This window comes from Sarcophilus harrisii, chromosome 5 (genome assembly GCF_902635505.1).
Source record: "Sarcophilus harrisii chromosome 5, mSarHar1.11, whole genome shotgun sequence".
In the NCBI taxonomy this organism is placed as follows: Eukaryota; Metazoa; Chordata; class Mammalia; order Dasyuromorphia; family Dasyuridae; genus Sarcophilus; species Sarcophilus harrisii.
In genome coordinates, this window is record NC_045430.1 from 200,710,369 (window position 1) to 200,733,050 (window position 22,682).

Below are 22,682 nucleotides of genomic sequence, written 5' to 3' on the forward strand. Positions count from 1 at the left end.
GGGCTCCAACCGATTGTCCAGTCACAGCTCTGGGCAGATACGGTCGGAGAGATTTTCTCCAATCACCACTCAGAAGGGCGGAGGTCAAGACCTTTCCACCAATCCTAGCTGAGCCTCGTGAGGCTCGTCGGGAAGGGGGCTGAATCAACATGGCGCCTTCAGCGGGACAAGGGTGAAACCGCCACTGCCGGCTGCTTCCATTCTCCCGCTCCAACATGTTGGTTCACTTATTTCGGGTCGGGACTCGGGGCTGCCCGGTCCGGGGAGCCCTGCTACTGCCGCTCCGGCCCCGAACGTTTACGGCCGTCAGGTAAAAAGAAGCGTCTGGCTTGGAGCGGGCCAGTGGCTCGCCGGTTCCGCGAGGGCTCCCCCTGGGAAATGTAGTTCCGGTCTCGCGCGAGGCTGCTGGGAGATGTAGGCTCCCTCGGGTCTGGGTGTAACGTATCGAGGATAATAATTTATTGACTGGTCCGAGGCAGAAGTCCAAGTGTTCAGAGAACAGGCCTCCGCTGTCCCCTGCCCCGGCTGCCGGAGTCATGTTCTCCTCAGGTCAAAGGCCAGGTCTAAGGTGATGCTGACGAGCCCCTGGTCACTTAGCTCGCCCCCAGTGAGGGAGATCCCGAGGAAGGCGGGCACCCACCCAAAAGTACTCGGAGAAAAAGTGGCCGAGTCGGGCGCCCGGCCACCTGCTCAGCCCGCAGCAGCACGTGGCCGGCTTCCGGAAGCCGCCTTGCGGAAGCCGCCTTGATGCCGGATCGGACAAGCGGGCGCATGATGCTCAAGCGCCGGAAAGGGACCCTTCCGCCTCCTTGGCGGCGTGAACCCTCTAGAGCCCCAAGTCCGGCCTTCGGGGAGGCGAGATGAGCGGGAAGGGAGCCCGGGTGAATCGGGAACAACGGGATCCGCGCCTGGTCCAGCGAGGAAAGAGCAAGAGTCCGGCTTGTTTAAATACCTAAAGAACACGCGCGCTTAAAGAGAAAAGGCTCAGGAGCAGAGTGCAGACGTGGGGGAGTTATCAGTTAGTGAATAAAGTCAGTCCCTTCAGCAGCTCTCCCAAAAGTGTCAGTGAGAGTTTCCGCTGTGTAGCCGCAGCTCCAATGGCAAGCGCGGTACGGGGGCGGAATCACTGCGTCAGAAACCGAACTGGCCACGGCCGGTCAGCGTTAGGTGGGAGACAAGTTTGCCTGTGGACTGGCTGGGCGGGATGCAAGTCTGTGACAGTTAGTCAGCACTTCCCACGTGATAGTGTTTTCCAAGGTGCTCCGAGTCCATCATCTCCCAACCTCCCAGAGCTCGCGAGGTAGCTGGGCCGGCTGGTCACCGACTCTAGTTGTATGGTGTCATGTAGCTCGCTCAGCCTCTCTGGGCTGAGTTTCTTCAGTTGAGGTGCTGTTGGACTTTATGACCCAGGTAACTGAGCGCTAAGGTCTTCTAAAATTATGGGGGGCCCAGAGGCTGAAGGCTACATAGTCATCCACATGCTCAGAAAGAGCAGGGGGTTGGGAAAGAGAACACCAGAGAACATGATTGGCTCTCTTGAAATTCTCGAGTTGTGTTCATATGTGTGTTTTATCATCAGTTGGGATCATCTCTCATGCTCCTTGATGGAAGGGGCCGGATTTTCTCTTTCTCTTCTTTCATCCTCACAAAAGTGCCAACTAGTACTGGAGTGAAGCCCAGGGCTGGGGACACAGCAGAGACCAAATCTGTACTCCTATAGTAAATTGACTAATTTAAGACCACTTTCTCCTCACAGGCATTTGGAGAGTCGCACTGGCTCCTACATTCTGCGGGCTCTGGCCCGGCTCCGGCTGTGCCTACCCAGAAGCCCCCCAGCTAGCCGTCAAGGATCCTCTCTCTGGGTTGGGGGGCTACTCCTGGGTCCTATGATATGGAGCAAGGGCTGCCACTTCTATCTTGTGGGGCGGTGTGAGGTGGAGGAGCTGCCCCTTGTGGAATGCAAGTCCCAACCAGAGGAGCCCTGCTTCAACTGGTCTGTCTTCTGGTGCTTTCTGCGACCCCACTTGCTGGCCCTGGGGACAGCCATTGTGGTGAGGTCATCCCCTCCATCCCCCACATTATTCCATCTTTGCCACAGACAGGGATAGGGTCTTAAGAAGATGTGAATGGAGAGGTGGCCCAGAGAGAAGATAAATAAGTCTATTACATCCCACCACTACTACTCCAAAAGAGGTTCAGGGAGAATGGTAGGGATGAGCCCATTTTGAAGGAATAGAAGGGAAAGAGATAGAGTAAGGAGTCTCGTCTAGGGAGGCTAGACTTCAGTCACTTGGGAGGAGTGCTAAAAACCTTATTGGGTCTTTCAAGAAGTGTGTTCAGTATATATGATTCCCATAGAAATAGTGAGAGCAAGGGCTGTGCATGGAGCAGGAGGAAGAGTTAGGGATACCCAGAAGCCACCTAGTGGTGCCATAGGGTTAAAGAGACAATCATTGCTAAGGCCATCGAAGTATAGATTCCCTTTTTCTAACTCTTCTTTTCCCCCTCCCCAACCACAGCTAGCATTGGGATCTGCCTTGGTGAATGTGCAAATTCCCCTGCTCCTGGGCCAGTTTGTGGAGATTGTGGGGAAATACACCCACGATCATTTGGGGAACTTCATGATGGAGGCCCGAAGCCTTGGTCTTCATCTACTCACCCTCTACACTGTCCAGGTATTATAGTAGGAAGTGTGTGGGGGGAAGAATCTGAGGAATATTTGTGATCATCTATCAATTTTATAGTATATTGCCTTAATTAGGAATTCAAGTCCTGGCAATTTTGGGGAGGTTGGGAATAGCAAGGGATCTAATGCTATGCTTAGACAAGAATCAGTTAGAGAAGCCTCAGTGGAACTCTGTGGATCTCTTTTATCACTCTCCTTAGGGGGTGCTGACCTTTGGCTACCTGGTACTGTTGTCAAGACTTGGGGAGCGCATAGCCAAAGATATTCGGCAACAACTGTTTGGCTGCCTGCTTCGGTAATGCCGGGTGGAAAGAAGGGTGATTGTGGACTGGGGTGGAAGAGCAGGCCTGGGAAGAGAGAAAAGGTCTGCTTCCCTAAGGACACTCAGAGAGTAAAGGAAGTAGACTTTGGGAGATAGTCAAGAGCATAATTAGTGATGGTAGGGGTGGAGTTGGGGGGGAGGTGATATAGAAACTGTGATTCTGATATTCCTATATCCACTTTACAGCAAATAGAACTTCAGAGATCCCTGTCAAATTGAGTCTTGGGGCTGAAGCCTTTTCTTCCTCTCCCAGGCTCTGATAATCACATTTCTGGCCCAAAGAGGCAGTTCCTCCAGACCATAGACATGAGAGGTATCATGATCTGGAAAGACGAACTTACTGGGATCCAGAAGAGCAGGGCTTTAATTCTGGCTCTGGCATGTATTATTAGCTACATGGTCTTGATTAAATTATATAATCTTTCCCTTTGCTTCAGTTGCCTCATGTCTAAAATAAAAACTTTATCTCTCTGAGATGGAACGATTAAGCTAGGAGACCTCTCGAATCCTTTCCTGCTCTAGGATCTCTTCATCTATCCCCCTTCCAACCCTGTTACTGTGTCCCTCATCAATCCCTTAAAGAGAATCTGAGTACCCTGATGATCATGGAGCCCAAGCCCCAGGGTTCTGTACTTTGGGACATCAGTGTGGGATGTGATCATCTGGGTGACACCCCACTCCCCCCCGCCTCCTTCCTCCAGACAGGACATTGGCTTCTTTGACACCAAAAAGACAGGGCAGCTGGTGGCACGACTAACAGCTGATGTGCAAGAATTCAAGTCGTCCTTCAAACTTGTCATCTCTCAGGTCAGGGGGCTCCTGATTGCCCTTTTTTAGGGAGACTAGGCAGATCTAGGGGTGAACTGGTAACATCATAGGTTATCTGGGGGGGAAGGAAGGGGAGAGACCAAAAATAAGGATAGACAGGGATATGGACATTCTCCTCCTTACTGCTTCTGAAATCCCACCACCAGGAAATCTACCTGATGGAACAGAGAGGACTGGCTTTCCTCGTCCCTGCTCTTCTGCAGCAGGAGCTTCTGCTGATTCTCCCCACCCTCTCCCTTCTCTAGACTTAGCACGTCAGGGAGTCTCTTGGTCCCTAGCTCTGTGGTGCTCCATAGACTGTGAGCTCCCAAGGGCCGCTGCCCGCTGCTCTGCAGCAGGGACCACATCCTGGTCTGGTGGTTAGCATCTCGGAGAGGGACACAGGAAATGTGGGCTGGCAGTCGAGTGGGATGTTGGTTTGGCTGAACCCCTATTCATAGACCGTACGTGGGGTTGTTTTCCCATTTAGGGGGTTGGTTTTCACCACTTTATCTATATTCTTGTGTATCCATCAACAAGTTCTTTTGCCCAGTGGCAGATGATTGCAGGGCAGCCGGCAGAGAATTTTAGGTGCAGCTCATGGCTGCACAACTGGAGAAGCTTAACTAATTGGCCCGTCCTTGGGAGCAGCGTTTTGATCAGCTCAGCGGGCCAGCCGACCCTTGACCTGATAAAGACTTTTGGCCAATAGCCCTGATTCTGGTCATTCTCTCCTTCCCCTCAGGGCCTCCGCAGCTGTACCCAGATGGCTGGCTGCCTGGTGTCCCTGAGCGTGCTGTCCCCACGTCTCACGGTTATATTGTTGATGGTCACGCCTGCCCTGGTTGGGGCGGGTTCCCTGCTGGGCGCCCTCCTCCGCAAGCTCTCTCGACAGGCTCAGGAGCAGGTACCAGTGCCACCTTCGCTCTCCCTAACTCCCATTCCTCCTGGCTTCCTTTACCTTTAGCTTCCCCACTAACCCACTTTAAATATTAGCCCCCCCCCCCATTTGCTAATTCCTGGGTCCCCTGCAGATCTCTAAGGCAACAGGTGTGGCAGATGAGGCCCTGGGCAACGTGCGGACCGTGAGAGCCTTTGCCATGGAGCCACAGGAGGAACAGTGAGTCCTGGAGGGGTGGGGCGGGGCGGGCGGAGGGGGGCGGGCGGCTTCCCTCAATGCCCAGCATTCACCCCATGGCAGGCACTATGGAGAGGAGCTGGAGAAGTCGTGTGAGCTGTCCGAGAAACTGGGCAGAGGCATCGCCATCTTCCAGGGGCTCTCCAACATCGCTCTCAACTGTGAGTGACGCCTTAAGGGCAGGAGTGGGTATGGGTGGTCCCAGAACCGTCAGAATCAGGGGGTCCGGGGGGCATCCATAGACAGTCTCTTTACTCATAGGATCAGAGAACTTGCAGTGTTCCTTGTGTGGCGGATAAGGGAACCAAGATCTGGTCAAGACAGGTCACTTGCCACTTGCCCCAAATTAGGAGCAGAGCTCAGACGTCCCTGGCCCCCCGCCCTGGTGACATCTCCCCCCATGTTCCCCACGCAGGCATGGTTCTAGGCACGCTGTTCATAGGAGGCACCCTGGTGGCGGGACAAGAGCTGTCAGGCGGGGACCTCATGTCTTTCCTGGTGGCGTCCCAGACCGTGCAGAGGTGAGCGAGGACCGGCTGGGGTGCAGGGTGTTTGGGCCCGGAGCCTCTGCGTTTTGTCCGGTGCCCAGGCGCACACACATCTGTCACATGCAGTTGGCCTTTTAGAGCCAGCTGGGTCTTGTCGTACTTTACTGCGTTAGTGCCATGTACTCCTTTTCAGCTGAGCAGCCAAGTTTTTTCCAGAAGAGCTCCCATCTAGGCCCTATCCAGGCAGAATCATAACAACTCAACCTTCTAATCTAGTCTCTCATTCAGGGCCAGAAACCACCTCCGTGTAAGCCCTCCAGGGCTGGAAAGATCATTGCCTTTTAGATGTTCTGTTTTACTGTTGGACATTTCTTCCTCACATTGATCCCAAGACCAACTCCTTCTGATGTCCACCAATGATCCCACAACTTTGCCACCCAGAATAACACAGAACAAGATCATTCTCCTTTTTTGTAATCATTCTTCAATCATATAAAACCACCAGTTGTGTCTCCTTCAGGTTATCTTTTCTCCAGGAAATAATCAGTTCCTTTGTCTTTTGTAGGTCAGGATTTTTTATCCTGATCCTTCCCATGCAGATAAACTCCGTTTTCTTCATTATCTCCCTTAAAATGGAACCTACCAAAAACATGCATTCAAAAGACTTGTTTTCTCCCCTTATCTTCCCAACCCAGCCTGTTTGTATTTCCCTCCTGTACTACAGCCTCAGTTCACATCTCTACTCCTTCACATACCTCCTTCATCCTCCCCCCTCACACACATCTTCTTTCTTTCCCTCACATACTTTGGTTTTCTTCCAAGGCTCAGATCAGTGAAGAAGCATTAGATGGATGAATGCAGTAAATTGACTCATGTTTCCAGGACTGGCTTATTCTCCCCAGCACCCTAGACACTAGTGACTTCTAGAGTCCTTGATTTCCTTCCACCTGCTCTGTTTCTGATCTCCATGGGACTGTACAGTACTTGGATATCGTGGACAGAACTGTGGTCCTAGCACAGGTTACTTCTCTTTAGTCACCCTCCTAGCTATCATTTAAACACTCCAGACAGACCAAAAGAATCCCTGGAAACTGACTTTGAGAGCAGGTGAGAGTTTGGTGGTGGAGAGGGGCCACCTGGTCTCCAATCACCTGGAACACCCATGGGCCTCCTCCTAAGTGGACTGGTACAGGGAGGAGAGGATGGAACCATAGAGAGGCTCAGAGGCCCGGTAAGGGGAAGACAGAATTGGGGTCTTGGCTGGAGGAGCAGGACTAAGGAATTTTCTCTTAACTCCACCTTCTAAAAGAATGCACTGAAGCTTTGTATCTGGGTCCTCCAAGAGGATCATGACATTGGGGAGGGGATGCCATGACATGCAGGTGAATTGGATTGAAGGGAGGGAGGGCTGGGCAATGTCACCTGCCTTACTTTCCCCTCCAGAGCCTTCTGGGTCCAGGGACAAGAAAATATTATCTGTTGAATAAATGAGACTACGGGACTGGCAGCGGGAAGCTTACTCCCCCTGCTGGGCAGCAGTGGGATATTTCCTTTCGTATCTCAATTAGCTTATTAGAGAAGCAAAGTCTTTCATTGAGATGCTCAAGAGACAAGAGCCCCGGACCTTTTGCCAAGTCCCTAATAGTTTACTAATAGTCTGGAAGACAGTGTTTTTCCTCCTTATTCTTCTCCCTCATTCCCCCGACCCCAAATTTTCCTCATTTATTCAAGAAGCTGTTCTCTTCCCATGACCAGCTAAAACATGGACAAATTGTCTGTCTAGCCTATTCTGGAGCCATTTTTCCAGCTTTCCCCTCCCATGGAAGAATCACCTATCTCTCTGCCAGTAATGAAGTCAGGCCTTCCCTTGGAAATTTGGACCTGTCATTCTTCATGAATAGGAACACCCGTATTCTAGTCCACAGTGACTTCTGATTTATGACTAATTGTTTACCACCTCCCACTCACATAGCCAAGTCAACCTCCTATTCCAGCTCCTTAATATCCCCACCCATCTATCTATGGGGTCAGTTTTACTCACTTCCTCCCCATTTCCTCTTTCCCCCTAATATATAGCTTCTAGCTTACAACCTCTGTGTCCTAACTTTTCAATGCCCAGGCAATATGGAAGAAGCACACAATAGTAGGCAAAACACAGGACAGAGCAAAATCATGGGGCCTATTTGGAGGGCATCCTAATACCTATTCCTTTCCCTTACAATTTTTTGCCTTTTTTTTTTTTTTAACAATTATTTTCTTTTCAGTTTTTAACCCTTCCTCTCTGCAATCCAGACAAGGGCTGAAATTCTCTGATTTGTGTTTATCCTTTTGTTCTGTGCCTTGGCTCTTTATGAAACAGTTAGGTGGTGCAAGGGAGAAAGCACTGAGCTTAGCATTAGGAAGACCTAACTTCAAATGTGGCCTCGGAAACTCACTACCTGTGAGACATGAGCAAAGTATTAAACCTTGGTTTGCCTCAGTTTCCTCATCTGTAAAATGGAGATAATAAGAGCATTGACTTCCTAGGATTGTTGTAAGAATCAAATGGGATACTAATCGTAAAGCATTTAGCACAATGCCTGGCACATAGATGTGATAGATGTTCCACTTCATAGCCATTCTCTGTTTCCTTTTCTCTCCTTTCAGATCCATGGCCAACCTCTCTGTTCTGTTTGGTCAGGTGAGTTGAAGTGGGATCACAGAGGTCTTCAGATGTAAGGTTATCATTGAATGCTGGGAAGCTTGGATCATTTCTGTAAAGCTCTGGCATGGGTTGGGGGAGGAGCAAAGCTTACTGGTCTGCTGGGAAAAGGGAAAAGTAAGGAACCCCCAATTTAACTAAAGTTAATCTTGTAGACCCTCTCCCCCCCCCAAAAAAAAAGCTTTAAAATCTCTGAGATATGGAGTTAATATGGACTCCTTGCCTCTTTTTTTCTGCCCAGATTTCATTTTGTGTGTTCGCTCTTGCACATTCTCCATGAAATCTCAAGGCTCCTTTTTTCTGTCAGTGGCACAAGTTCTGGGTTTACACTGAGACCTACCTGTTGGGGCCCCTCCCCTTAACTGTACTTAGCCCCATAACCCTCAGCACTGGCATCTTCCTCCCTGTCACTTCCAGGTGTGGTACAAATTGTGGGTCCTGAGTTTGGTGGCCCCTGCCCACCCCCATCTCCTGGTCTCTTCCTCTAGGTGGTTCGAGGGCTTAGTGCTGGGGCCCGGGTCTTTGAGTATATGGCTGTGATCCCCGACATTCCACTGCAAGGGGGCCACTGCATTCCACACACTGAGCTCCAAGGCGCTGTCAGTTTTCACAATGTCTGCTTCAGGTCAGCCCAGGGGACACTTGTGGCTGGGTATGGGGAAATGGTCAATGGGTGAGGTCTTTTCCATGCAGAGCTTCTCTTAGAAGGGACTCTCTTGATTGGGGAGTAAGAGGTTCAGTTATTCATGGTGATTTTTTGGTAAAAGAGATTATTTTCTGCATCCCTTTAACCCCCTTGAATAGCAGGAAGTACTGGAAGAAGAGAGAAATCTTGTTTCCATCACTAGCCTCTGCTTCCTAAAACTGATGAGAGTTTTCAAGGAAATTCTTGAGTCCCTGCCTATCTTAGACTTTTCTCCCACATGCCCTTCTTCTAGCTATCCCAGCCGGCCAGGTTTCCCAGTACTCAAGAACTTCAATCTGAGATTGCCTCCTGGAAAGATAGTGGCCCTGGTGGGACTGTCTGGGGGAGGTGAGTAGAACCTTGTCCCAAGCCATCCTGAAACTTCTCCAGGAGGAAGAATGCGGTGTCCCGCATCCTCCTCCTGAGACACGGGGCTCCACAGCTCTCTTAGTAGCGACGTCTTTCCAAGAAGGGCCTTCTGAAGTCCTGGTCTCTTTCCCGACACCTGTCTCTCCTCAGGAAAGTCTACAGTGGCTGCCCTGCTTGAACGGTTCTATGACCCCACCGAAGGAACGGTGTGCTTGGATGGGCAGGATCTTCGAAACCTGGACCCCTCTTGGCTCCGGGGTGAAGTCATTGGCTTCATAAGCCAGGTGAAAGGGAGGATAAGCAGTAGGGCTGAGAGTAAGAACCTGGGAGGGTGGAAGCAAGTAGTCCTCGGCTGTGGCCCCAACAGTGAGACAGGCCATCCCCAAAGTGCAAAATCTTGGTTTGGCTAGTCTCTTCTGCAGTCTTTTTACCCTCCCCCCATCTCTGAATGTAGGTGATGTTGCCTAAATATTCTTAGGGAAACTTCAGGTTCAGTCATTTACTCCTTAAAGCAAATGGACTATAGGTATGTTCAGTCTTCTCTCTCATTGTGAAATGAAAAGTTTCATCCCATTCAGTCTGTGGGGAACAAGTGTTTTGGAGGAAAGGAAGGCTTTCTGGGCCTCTTGAAATTATATCACAAAATAGCCAGTTCTAGCCAGGAGTTTTGGAAAAGCTATGTTGTAAATATGAATTATATTTCACTTTAGTCCTGCCCTGACATTTATGCTTGTGATTCTGGGCAAACCACTTAATCTCTTGATGCTCTAGACCAACAGTGTCAAATTGAGCTAGAAGTAAGGGCCACTAAAGCAGATAAAAGGATCCCTGCAAGCCACATATTGACTTAGAAAACTACATAGTCATAAATATATGTTGCATATATTTTGTGGACTCTTTCCCAATTACATCTTAATCTGGTTTGGGCAGTGCCATTTGGGGGCCTTGGGGTAGGCCAGGTGTTTGACACCATCATTTAGGCAATTCTCTAGGATGATAAGTCACAGAGGAGCTGCCAGCCTGCATTGGGAAAGGGAATTTCTGCATCTGGGACTTACCCCTGCTCCAGGCTTTTAGCCTATATTTGCTATTAACTTGCCATTCAAGGCCTTAGCCTTGTTCCCAAAGTCTCCTTTCTGTTCATGTCCACAGGGCACTGATTTGGTTTTAAACTGCTAGAATCAGGGCATGGAGTTCTCTCATCCTGGTATCTTGTGATTCTCTGGTGAAGAGCTGCCTGCCAGCACATTAGTAAGGGGTCCTAGAGAGTGCAGACAGGCAGAAAGGATCACGCAATTGAAGTTTGCAAGGCCAGGTAGCCTTGCTCAGTCCCCATTCCCACCCGTCAGCGTGGCCCCCCTCAGAGGGGTCCCAGCACGCCCTTACAGGCCATTCCTCTACTCCATCATTTTCCAAAGACTTCTTTTTCCACCTGCAGACCTTTACAATTCTGACACTAACCATCCTCTTTCTTCCCAAAATTGCTATCTCAAGATTTCCTGCATCCCTTCTTAGCCAAAGTATGTTTCCTTTACTGGCAGTGACAACCTCAACAATTCTAGGGAAATTATTGGGGGTTGAGGAGCTAGAAAGGCAGGATTGGGTGAGTCTTGAGGAAGGAGGGATGATGATAAACTCATTGATCCTTCATCCTCCTCTAGGAGCCTGTCCTTTTTGGCACAACCATCATGGAGAACATCCGCCTAGGAAAGCTAGATGCCTCTGATGAAGAAGTCTATGCAGCTGCCCAGGAGGCTAATGCCCATAATTTCATTTGCAGTTTCCCCGAGGGCTATGACACCGTTGTGGGTAAGTGAGACCTTATCCAGCTGCCGTGCTTGCATACAGACGCCCTCCTGTCTCAGGGTCACAATGCCAGTCCCAGAACCATGTGAAGAGATTTGAAGGGCCAAGGAAAGAGGAGAATATCTGAAGAAGAAAATCTTAATTCTACCACAGATGGCAGCTGACCTATGAGTTGCTATATTGAGAAAAGATCAAAGGGGCCAAATGAATCCCAAGCTATGTAAGGCTATTATTGAAGAAGTCATACATTTTAAAAAAAAAAAAAAAAGGTAAATCTTGTATAAGTTGAACGGTCAAATCCTGTCAGACAGAAGTAGAGGGAAACATTTCAAGTCTTTCACCATCCCCAGAGTGGCTCTTGTTGCTCTCAGTCCACTAGAACACCTGGTCTTTTCTCAGTCCCTTTCTAATCTTGTTTCAGCTCTTTGGCCTTGTCTTCAGGTGGGATGAAGGTCCCATTTAAATTCTTGTGGTGGTTCCAATTGTGTTCCCAAACTACTTTTAATCTCTTAGTCTCCCTTACTTCAAGATCAGTAACCTCATTTCTTTCAGTCATTTTTTTTAGTCTTAATCTGATGTCCATTTTTGCAGAAGTCCTCTGAACCTTCTTTGAAGATCTCCCTCTACTTTGGTTTTTTTTTTTTTTTTGGTCTGTTTACCTAGGGGGAGGAGCGGCCTTGCCCACTGATGAAAGAAGTAGAACTTTGAGGAGTTTGCTTCTTCCTTCTCCTAATTCCCCAAGGTCGGGGGGACCAACAGTTTCCCGTTGGTACATCCGTGCCCATGCTTAAAAAGTTTCTTTGTGCTCATCTTCGGGGCTCAAACTTGTTTCTTTCAATTTTGCCTGAGGATGTTCCAGTTCCTCCTTGACTCCTGGTATCATGAGGAGGGTGGGTTACCAGTGCTGCAGCAGGCTTACACAGTGCAGGAGGTCCAGGTTTGAAGCTCACTGCTGAAACTCAGCAGCTGGAGGACTATCTGACCACTGGGCCTAATGCCTATTGTGTTAGAATTGTTATAAGGTTCAAATGAGCCGACCTCTGTGAAGTATTTTACAGACTTAACCTGCTGCATAAATACTACTGAATTTTGTTTTTGTTTTTGATGGATAGGGAAGTAGTGGATAAAGAGCTGGCTTTGGGGCCAGAAAAACCTGGGATCGAGTCTCACCTCACACACTGTGACCCCAGCAAATTACCTGTCAGCGCTCTAGACAGCTCTAAGGATAGAAGATACAGAGCAGGTGCTGACCTGCATGGGCCAGTTCCTCACTGGGAACTCCTTAAGCCATTGGAATCATGGGACTGTTTCTCATGCTCAGCTCTACTATTTTTATATCTTTAAAAAGATTTTTTTATTGATAACTTTAGTTTTTACATTAGAGCCATTCATTAGATGCTTTATTCCTCCCCCTGCACACACACATACCCTTTGACATACATAGGTACAGTCAGTGTAACCTCCCTCCTTTATAACAAAAATCAGACAGAACCAATCAGCCAATCCAGTGTCCAACCCTGACACAGTGAAATTACATAACTATCAGTAGGAGTGAAATGAGATTCCTGCTCCCTTCTTCAGGGCTGACTGATCATTAAAGTCCTCCCCTTTCAGCTTCTTTGTAAAATATTTTTCATTTATGTTATTGCAATCAATGTACATATTGTTTTTCTCATTAACTTCCTGCCTCTGCTCGATTCATACAGGCCTTTTGTGTTTCTCTTAAGCCCCTCATATTTTTTTCTCATCACTAAGTAACATTCTGTTCTATTTGGAGACCCTAATTTGTTTGGCCATTCCCTAATTACTGCGAAGCTTTCTTACCAAAAAATGTTGCCACGGGATATTTTGACTTTCCTTTGCCTTTGACTTTCTTGGGGCAGGAGCCCAGTAATGACATGACCCAGTTCAGTGTCTTCTTGTAGCCATTGTAAAACTGTTCTTGCCATCAGCACTAGCATATCCCTAGGCGTGCGTGTTCACACACATCTCTTTATATTATGTGATATTATGAAGAAGCTTACACAGTTTTGATTAATGTTTCTGAAGACCAAGCAGAAGGCAGAACATTTCAGAACCGAATAAAAACTGAAACATGACCGGGTCTGGGACCAGAACAGTTATTTGGAATTAGATCACCAGAAGACTCATACAGCCACATGACAGGGTGCCCCACCTTGGACTAGCCGCTGTTGGAGCCAGGAACAGAGAAGGAAGGCAGTCTGATTGGGGAGAGCACCGGGGAGGAGCCCCCTCCCGGGCTGTCTTTGGTGGGGGAACAGTCACAAGCTGTACCCACTGATGTTTTCGACTTTACTCTCTCCTCCCTCCCATCCCACAGGCGAGCGAGGCGTCACCCTCTCAGGGGGCCAGAAGCAGCGTTTGGCCATTGCCCGGGCTCTCATCAAGCAGCCCAAAGTGCTGATCCTGGACGAGGCCACGAGTGCGCTGGATGGGGAATCGGAGCGAGTCGTTCAGGAGGCCCTGGACCGGGCCAGCTCCGGCCGCACCGTGCTGGTCATCGCCCACCGCCTCAGCACAGTCCGGGCGGCCCACCAGATCGTCGTGATGTCTAAAGGCTGTATCAAGGAGGTCAGCTGCGAGCTGGTGTGGGGAGGCTGGAGGGAAGGACAGAATGGTAGGGAAGGCATCAGAGGCTCTGGCTTGGCCCCGACCCAGGAGAACCAGAGTTAGAAAGCTAGAGCTGCGCCTCCAGTAGCTGGCAATAGGGAGGGACAAGGGAACACCAGATAACGAGAGAGTGCAGATGCGGCCTTGAGATTTCTATGGTGTGGATCAGTGGGAGGAGGACTGCAGTGGGAACCGGGAGCTCAGATCTCTAGTCTTAGCTCTATTTCTAGCTAGCTGAAAGACCTTTTTATTATAATAACCCACCCTGATCTTCAGACAGATTATAAGAAGCAGTATGTCCCGCATGCTACCATCTATAAGTCCTTTTGAATCTCGTTTCTCAGAGATGGCTTTAAGACTGACGAGATAATAGATAAGAAGGAAGTTTTTTTAAATCTGCAAATGCAAGGTGTTGAGGCAGACAGATGAGAATGGGACGCTGAATCTGGATAACCATAGAAGCAGATGTCATAGGATCAGAGCTGGCAAGAGATTATCTCACTCTGCTTCCCAGATTTTACAGATGAGGAAACTGAGGCCTGAAGATAATGAAGTAATTTGTCCTAGAGTTTGGAATCTTGGACCTCTGACCCCAAATTCATCATGTTTTCACTTTTTCCACACTAGCTCACCAGGTCTAGGAAAGCTGAAAGAAATACCAAGACCACCTGGAGCCCAAAAGTATTAAATCAGGGCTACAGAATCGAAGCCTCAGGGCTAAGAGTGGAATAGTGACCATTCATCCCCAACCAAAAGGTGGCTCTGAACCAATCCCTTCCCTTCCTGCCATTGGAATTAATACTTTTTAAAAAGGAGGGAGATTAACAGAATTTAAAGGACTTTGAAGTCTGCTTTGAGCCAAAGCTCCGAACCTGAAGGTTAGGTCCAAAGGTCAGAGGAGGAGAGTGCTGTGTGTGCAAGTAGTGGGTAGACCCTGGGTTTTCTTTAGGTTTGGAGTCTTGCAGGATCATTATGAGGACTCAGTGTTTGCTTCAGGTGATCCTTTTGTTTTGCCTTCCCAATCACTTCCAAGCAAACAGCCCATTGTCTTGAGTCCCCTAGTGTCAACAGACTTTGAAGGCGATTGAAGGTGGTTTATAGTCTAGTTCCCCAGAGCTTCAGGACTAAGGGTCAGAGTGACCTATTATATACACCTCTGTATTTCTGCTTCTTTCAGATTGGAACCCACTCGGAGCTCATGAGGAGAGGTGGGCTGTACGCAGAGCTCGTCAGGAGTCAGACCTTAATGCCGCCAGGCTATAAAAACTACAACCCCAGGTTCTGAAAATTGGCCTCTTGGGGGTCCACCTGACCCAGGAGCCTGAACACTCCCAAGGTTCCAGAACTCAGAGCAGAGTTCAAAGTGGTGACGAAACCCCAGAAAAGGAGTAATAGGAAAAGGGGACTGTCAGCAGGGGCGGAGGGAGTACAGAATGCTACTGTTATGGCTGTACTCAAAATAAACCCTGGGCTGGAGCCAGCTGGAGGGTTGGAAAGGAGCTAGGGCCCAGCCTCCTTCTTCTTAGCCAGGCATCCTCCCTTCCCCCCATCCGACCCAAAGGAGCACTATTGGCATGAGATGGGGTCATTGTGGCACCCCATTATCCTGCCCCTTCTTCCCTGCCTTCCCTCTTAGCACCTTCTGTCCTCCATGTTCTCCTGCCTACTTCCCTTTGTTCCCCTCTTCTCCATTCCCAGCTACTTTCGTGAGTATCTTGCTGCTCTTCTAACTCAAAGTGTCCATGCCCGAAGTCTTGGGGAGTTTCTGCAATTTGTTGAGTTCCATTGGCTGTCCTTTCTCCCACCTTTACCTCCTCCATAGCCCGTATTGTGGGAGAAAAGGGATCTAGTCCTATAATTTCTCTCCAATTTGCCTCTGACCACTACCTTACATGCCCCCTACTAAAGAACACTTGGCAGGGCAGAGGGCAGTCTTGTTCGTACCAGCTGGGCCTTCCTCCACTGTCCCATCCTAAGTTTCCTGAAGAGGCCTCAGAAAGCCTAGAGGGCCAGCATGCATTCCAGTAATTTAAAACCAGTATGGGGACAGCTAGGTGGCACAGTGGATAGAGCACTGGTCCTGATGTCAGGGGGACCCAGCTTCAAATTTAACTAACCATGTGATTCCGGGCAAGTCACCTGACATCAGTTGCCCCTCCAAAAAATCAGCATAATTTTTCCTTCCTTGAAATCATCCCTACCTCCTGTATTCATTTTACCCTTTAACAGTTCTGACCCCAAGTCTGTGCCCATTTTTATCAACCAATGGCACCTTCAGCTAAACGCCCAGCATCCAGAAAGTCTGTTGGAGGATCCCTTTACCTTCTTCACTCCAAGCAGAACCCTTTTTACCTCCCTTCTACCAACAATCCCTTTCATCACCAATTATTGGATACTTATTCAATACCAGAAGCTGTGTTGATAATTCTGGGCCCTCACAAAAGAATGAGAGAGGCCCTCCCATAAAGAAACTCACTGCAAGATGAGGGACAAAAGGACAACTAGCAACACAAGGTTCTGCCTCGTTAGGCTGGAGTGGCCCCCATAGGGATTCAGGCGAGGGAGAAAGGATGTTCTGGACCTGGAGGACTCAAGGAAGTACATATGAAGAAAGTGGGATGGTTGAGGTAGATTTAGATGCAAGAGGCCAGGTATTATAGCCTAGGGGAATAGTGCATTAGGGAGACAGAAGATCCGTCTGCCCACAGTGGAGGCTTTTACACATGGCAACAATAGGAATGTGCAGGTGATAGGTGTAAGCTAAGGATTCCTTTTCCCAACCCACACACGTCTATGGCCCCCACTCCAAACCAAGTTTACTGGGTGGCCCCCAAGACTAGCAGACCTTCATCTAAGTCTCCTCAGCACCCAGGTGCCCTTTACATCATCAGATTGCATAGCTGTGAGACTCGGGAGGATCTGGCTGGTCCCCCAGCACACTTCTGCCATCCTCCATGTTGGCAGGTGGTGCAACAGTGCTTGTTAGCCAAGTGGACGTGGTTAAAAATTAGTAACGCTTTTAGCCGTACACATCTACAAAGGTGCCTCTTCCACAAGCTTCAAGTCACCGAGCCACTTCAGACCCTTGTTTCTGCAGAGTCTGCTCTGGAGGCACCCTGCACCCGCAGAGCCGCCACTAGGCTTTTGTGATGGGTTCTCCACTGGGCCCATGATCCTCCACTCATGTTCAGGAAACCCTTAAAGTGGTTATGTCCTTTTTGTTGGATCGCCCTGGCCTTGTGCCCTGCCTCAGGCCCTCTTTTCTAGGGCTTGATTTTGGTAAGGACAATGTTCCCTTGAAATACTGTAGTCTTTTGTCTTTTACATGGACACATATATGCATATATTTTTACATATATGTACACGTCTTTTACATAACCTGTAATTTTTAATAAAAAGTGGAAAAATAATCAGGAAAACTAAACACAGCCTTTTAAGTGAGCTTCATAATCACTCAAAAAGAGTTCATTGTAAGTTCATTAAAAGATTTTGCATAATTGCATGCACAACATTGAGCTTGTTCATTAGGATACCCTAAACACACTGTAAGAATGATAAACTAGGTTTAGAATTAAGCAGGAAGAATAATAAGTGAGGCTATCTTTGGGAAAATCTGAAGTGTTTGTAATGACCCCCCCAGTCTTGAAACAAAAGCCCATTAAAAAAATTTTTAAACATGATAGCAATACATAGAATGAAATTTTTAAGTTGGAGGTTCCTTATTCAACTGAAATCGGTGGGCTTGAGTAAGCTACACCTTATCAACCACAGATTATTATGAAAGTGTACAAATGACATCAGAAAGGTCTCTGAAAAGAAAGATGGACTGACTGTATTCAGATTCAGATTTAGAGACAACTTTTGTGTTCTACTGATAGTTCCATTGACAAAACCATAGGAAAACAGTGAGCATGCTAAGTGGACCTCTAGCCTGTCACCATCTACAGGTGGTAGTTTCTCCAATGATAAGAGCCAAAAGATCTATCAAGTATCCTGCTTTGTCAGGAGCATCTCTGAAAAATTGGATCGGAGTTACTAAATCACCCAGCTAACATTCAGTGAGTATACTAGGTATTGTGGGGGGATTTAAAAGTTCAGTATAAACCCATGTCCACCTCACATCAACAGTTGGAGACAGACAAGATTAATATATAGGGAACAAGTACTAAATTGTGACCAAGTTGAGGGGAGGAGGGAGTGTAATTACAGAAGGCATCTTTAATAAAGTCAGGACAGAATAGAGTTTGAAGGATGGACAAGAATTAGTTGAAGAGAGTTTCTTTTTTCCCTTCCTGAGCCAATTGGGGTTAAGTGACTTGCCCAGGGTCACACAGCTAGGAAGTGTTAAATGTCTGAGGCCAGATTTGAACTCGGGTTCTGACTTCAGGGCTGGTGCTCTATCCACCTAGCTGCCTCTCAGAAGAGACATTTCTTAATAGGGAAAATAATCCTGCATTAAGGCAGGACTCGGTACAGAAGCTGAAGAGTTCTGGTTGCTGCAGTGTTCAGCTTCTGCCTGACTTGGGGCCCAGACAGGTCCTAGGGCCAGGGAGCCACATCACTCCCAGTCAGATGATGGGACACTCTCCAAACCAAAGATCATCAGCCTCCTGCCCTCCTAGGTGCTCAGCCAGGCCCAAAATCATTGACCGATCTCTCCCTAGGCCTTGAGAGAGCTGGTTCTATGCTGGCAACCTTTATCTTACTGGCTTTGCGACCACGATTTGGTCCCTGCCCTTAAAATGGGAGGCTTCTACAAATGATTCTTGAGGTCTCAACTTCACAATGTGTAATCCTTTGTGTTCCTATCATTTAAAATGGGAAAATAAAGATGTCTTCATGGCGGGGGGAGGGGGGGGAAGGGGGGCAGCATAAGGAAAAGTACAAGCCTGGCATAGAGATCTTTAGGAAAGGGCAATGAGGAGGAAGAAGAGGACTTGAAACTAAATACATAGTGGGTGGGAAGGACCAGAAGAGTCCGAAAGCCATGCAGAGGGGAGGATGGGATGCAGCTATAAGGAAAGCTCAGCTTGCCAGCAGATTAATCTGAAGCTCAGGAGATGCTGCAGCCAGGGGCTGAGGCAGTAAGAATCTGGATAAGGACAAGAGCAGAATGGGAGGAGAGGAAGGGATGGGTGCAAGAGACGTTACCCAGTGATGCCTGATGATAGAAGATACAAGCAACCAACCCCACACACTGCAAAGCAAATTAAAGGTTGGCCATAGTTCGTTTTTCCTCTGATTTCAATGTTAGTTTTTTTGACCTCCTCACTGATCTGCAGAGCCATATGTGCACGAATAGCAGAATTCTGAGATGGCTTTGGGCTGGGCTGCTACAAAAGTATTTTGGTTCTTTTTGAGACCAAGGTGTGTCCTCTAAACATCTTGGGCCTGTTAGTGATCTTAATGGTACACGAGAAATGTCTCGTGTGATATACACAAGATACGTGTATCTCGAAATACATGATATAGGGAAGAACACTGGACTAGGAATTTAGAGGCCCTCAAAGCTGCAGATCTGGCCCTGAGTAATAATGTGATTTTGGACAACAATAACTGATATTTACATAACACTTTAAAGTTTGCAAAGCATTTACTTACATGATTTTATCTGAAGCGGGAACTATTATTCTCAACTCAAAATTTGCCTGTGGTCATCCAACATATCTCTGTAGCCTCTCGGCAAGTCACTTCCTCTAAATTAGCTTCCTCACCTTTTTTTCTAAAAGGTGAGGTTGGGTCAGAAGGTCTTTAAGGTTCCTTTCTAGATTTTAACAGTCTAGGAATCTGGGAAACCTGTTAAACTGACTAGAATTGTCTTTTTACCATCTTTTTACCTTCTCCTTTTTTCCTCTTTGAGTCTCCTTGATTATAATTGTGATTGTTCCAAGAATGCAGCTGTCAGCAGCTCCTCGATTTCCAGCTTCAGCAATGAGGTTTTCAGTCTATGAGCTATGAACTGGACATTTTCCAGCAGATAGAAGTGTATTTTGACACTAGATTGCTTCTAGGTCTCTTGTTGCATCCTCCAGTGGGATTGAGTGGAATAGATTTAATTAGGTTGGATCTGTTACAAAGTCTTGCTTGTCACTCCATTTCATCAGTGAAGCCAGTATGAATCAATAGAAAAAGCTACTTTTTCCCTGCCACTAATTTGCTTTTGTCAAATCACTGAAAGTCTCTAAGCCTTGCTTTTTCCTAGATGTTAAATGGGTTAGCAAGAACCTTCCTCACAAAATTGTTATGAAAATCAGTCAAACCTTAATTAAGCACCTATTAGTGTCAAGCCATGGGGCTACAGAGCAAAAATCAAATGGTCCCATTTAATAAAAGTCAAAGTCCCTTAGAAAAAAAATCCCGCACAAGTAATCTTTAGTGGTAGGTTTGAAAATCATTGTGAATTAGCCTTGACTCCTCAAAGCTGCCAGCCTTACTCAAGGTAGACTCAAGATTTGCCATTAGAAAGAAATAGCATTCTGAAGAAGCAAAAAAAAAAAAAATTTATCACCCTTTCCCTACAACAGAACCTGGCCTCATTCCACTAACCACAATCCTCTGCTTCTAGGTCTTGTCCCCAAAACCCATTTCCCACTGACTTGGTGAGGACAGTCCTGCTCTAATCAATGCTTAGAGGGTCAGTACTGTGTGTGTAATGGGGAGTGGGAATAGGACTTTTGTATAAAGTCCTAAGGACTGAGGACTTTCAGGAGTCTGGTGGAGAGAGAATTGATAGGTTGGTTGATATGTGCTGGAGGACTTGACTCAGAGACTGACTTGCTAATGTGTCAAAAGTGGGATTTAAATGGAAGCCTTTCTGATTCCAAATTCAGCCCTCTCCTTAGTGCTTTTTTCAGTGCTCTCTTTCCCCAGCACTTGATAAGGTTCCCTGACCCCATCATTAAATTTGTCCTTAGAGTACACCCCAAACCTCTTCCTGAAAGGTTCATCTCTCCAAAGCTACTACTACTACTACTACTTTCCCTCCCTGTCCCTCCTACCCCACCTAGTCTCATCTACAGGTTCATCCCCATCCTTACAATCTCAGTCTAATAGTTCCTGTTCACTTCCATCTGGGGAAATATCCCAGGCAGAAGTTCAAGAGACAACAGCAGGATGATTTCAGAGAGGCCTGGAGAGACTTACATGAACTGATGCTGAGTGAAATGAGCAGGACCAGGAGATCATTGTACACTTCAACAACAATACTATATGATGATCAATTCTGATGGACTGGCTCTCTTCAATAATGATTGAGGCCAGTTTCTATTTCTTCCACCCTGAGGTAATTGGGGTTGAATGACTTGCCCAAGATCACACAGCTAGGAAGTATTAAGTGTCTGAGACTGGATTTTAACTTGGGTCCTCCTGACTTCAGGACTGGTGCTCTATCCACTGCACCACCTAGCTGTCCCAATTGAGGCCAATTTTAATGATTTCGTGATGAAGAGAGCCATCTGCACTAAGAGAGACTGTGGGAACTTTGGGTGGATCACAATGTAGCATTTTCACTCTTTGTTGTGATTTGCTTGCATTTTGTTTTCTTTCTCATTTTGTCCCTTTTTTGATCTGGTTTTTCTTGTACAGAGAGATAACTGTATAAATTTGTATACATATATTGGATTTAACATATTTAACATATATTGTATTACTTGTCATCTAGGAAAGGGGGTAGGGGGAAGGAGGGGAAAATTTGGAACACAAGGCTTTACAAGGGTCAATGTTGAAAAATTGTCCACCACTATGTTTTGCAAATAAGTTTTAACTAAAAAAAGGGGGAGGGGGAGCCAACAGAATAGCACATTCAGACTGCTTGCCCTGCTTGAGCCTGACCCCCCCAAACCAGCCCCCACCCAGGGGTTCAGTCCTTGTGGAGCTGGGACCTGGCAGTTCCCTGTCTGCCATGCTGCTGCCCTTGCCTCCTAGTCACAGCTGCTGGAGACTCAGAAAGTCCTCCCCACCAAAGTCCTTGGGACCATTAAATGGCTGGATATTAGAAACGGATATGGTTTTATCAATGAGCAATACACTTAAGAAGATGAATTGCCATAGACTTTGATGCACCCTAAGGACCACAAGGCCTTTCCTCTGGACCTGCAGCCGAAACCACCTGTATGTGTATTGTTTTCCCCTAATGGATTATGAGTACTTGGAAAGCTTCTTGTTTTTCTGGGTGTGTCGCCATTGTTGTGCTAATTTGTTCAGTCACTTTTCAATCATGTCAGACTCTTTTTTACCCCATTTAGGGTTTTCTTGGCAAAGATACTAGAATGGTTTGCCATTTCCTTCTCCAGCTCATTTTACAGAGGAGGAAACTGAGGCAAACAGAATTGCATGATTTGCCCAGGGTCACCCAACTGGTGTCTGAGACTATATTTGAACCCAGGTCTCTCTGACTCCAGCCAGTGTTCTATCCCCTGGACCACTTAACTATCTTATTATGCACAGAAGTGCTTTAAAGTATGTGTGTTTTAATTCATTCACTCGCTCATTCATCTTCCATAGTTCCACTGCTCAAGTACCCAGAGCAGATTGAAGGGGCCCTGATGTCCCCATATTTTCTTCCCAACTTTGTCTGAAGGCTTGGCATAGGATTCTGTAAAGATGTTAGAGTTAGAAGGAACCTCTGACCTCATTTTACAGATAAGGAAACTGAAGCTGGGAAAATTAAATGACTTGTTCCCATAAGGTCACATAACTAGTAAATAGCTGGGCCAGAGTTTGAACCCAGATTTTCCTGACTCCAAATCCCACATGATTTCAGTTATGTCAGGCTACCTTTAAATCAGAGGATTTCAAGCGAGAAGGAAGACATTGCAGGTGATCTCATCCACCTCATTTTACACACGAAGTGCCCGAATTTCTGCCCTCTGCCACAGGCATCCACCTGTGTCACTGACGGTCTGATGATCTGGAAGGAGACAATCCAGAATCTCTTCTCCTCCACCTCCCGACCTTCCTCAGGCCTTCGGATTCCCACAGTGACGGGGTGTTCCTTTGGGGTCCGGCGTTCGTGGCCTTCCACAATGCAGGTTGTCTCCGTCACCATTAC

General features: G+C 47.4%; 1 protein-coding gene across 2 annotated transcripts; it reads left to right on the plus strand.

Annotated features, from left to right (window-relative positions):
• The first annotated feature begins 102 nt into the window (after positions 1-102).
• Positions 103-20,163, plus strand: ABCB8 (ATP binding cassette subfamily B member 8). 2 transcript variants are annotated; one of them, XM_003771769.4, is made up of 16 exons: positions 103-310; positions 1,757-2,051; positions 2,520-2,675; positions 2,887-2,981; positions 3,710-3,815; positions 4,561-4,722; positions 4,850-4,935; positions 5,017-5,114; positions 5,369-5,474; positions 8,088-8,121; positions 8,631-8,767; positions 9,081-9,175; positions 9,347-9,480; positions 10,858-11,005; positions 13,344-13,594; positions 14,811-20,163. In XM_003771769.4, the coding sequence occupies exons 1-16, from the start codon at positions 216-218 to the stop codon at positions 14,916-14,918; spliced, it is 2,106 nt and encodes a 701-aa protein (XP_003771817.1). In that variant the 5' UTR covers positions 103-215; the 3' UTR covers positions 14,919-20,163. The 2 variants fall into 2 exon arrangements, with proteins under 2 accessions (XP_003771817.1, XP_031795280.1); XM_031939420.1 differs by lacking the exon at positions 103-310 and adding an exon at positions 346-1,410.
• The last annotated feature ends 2,519 nt before the right edge of the window (positions 20,164-22,682 follow it).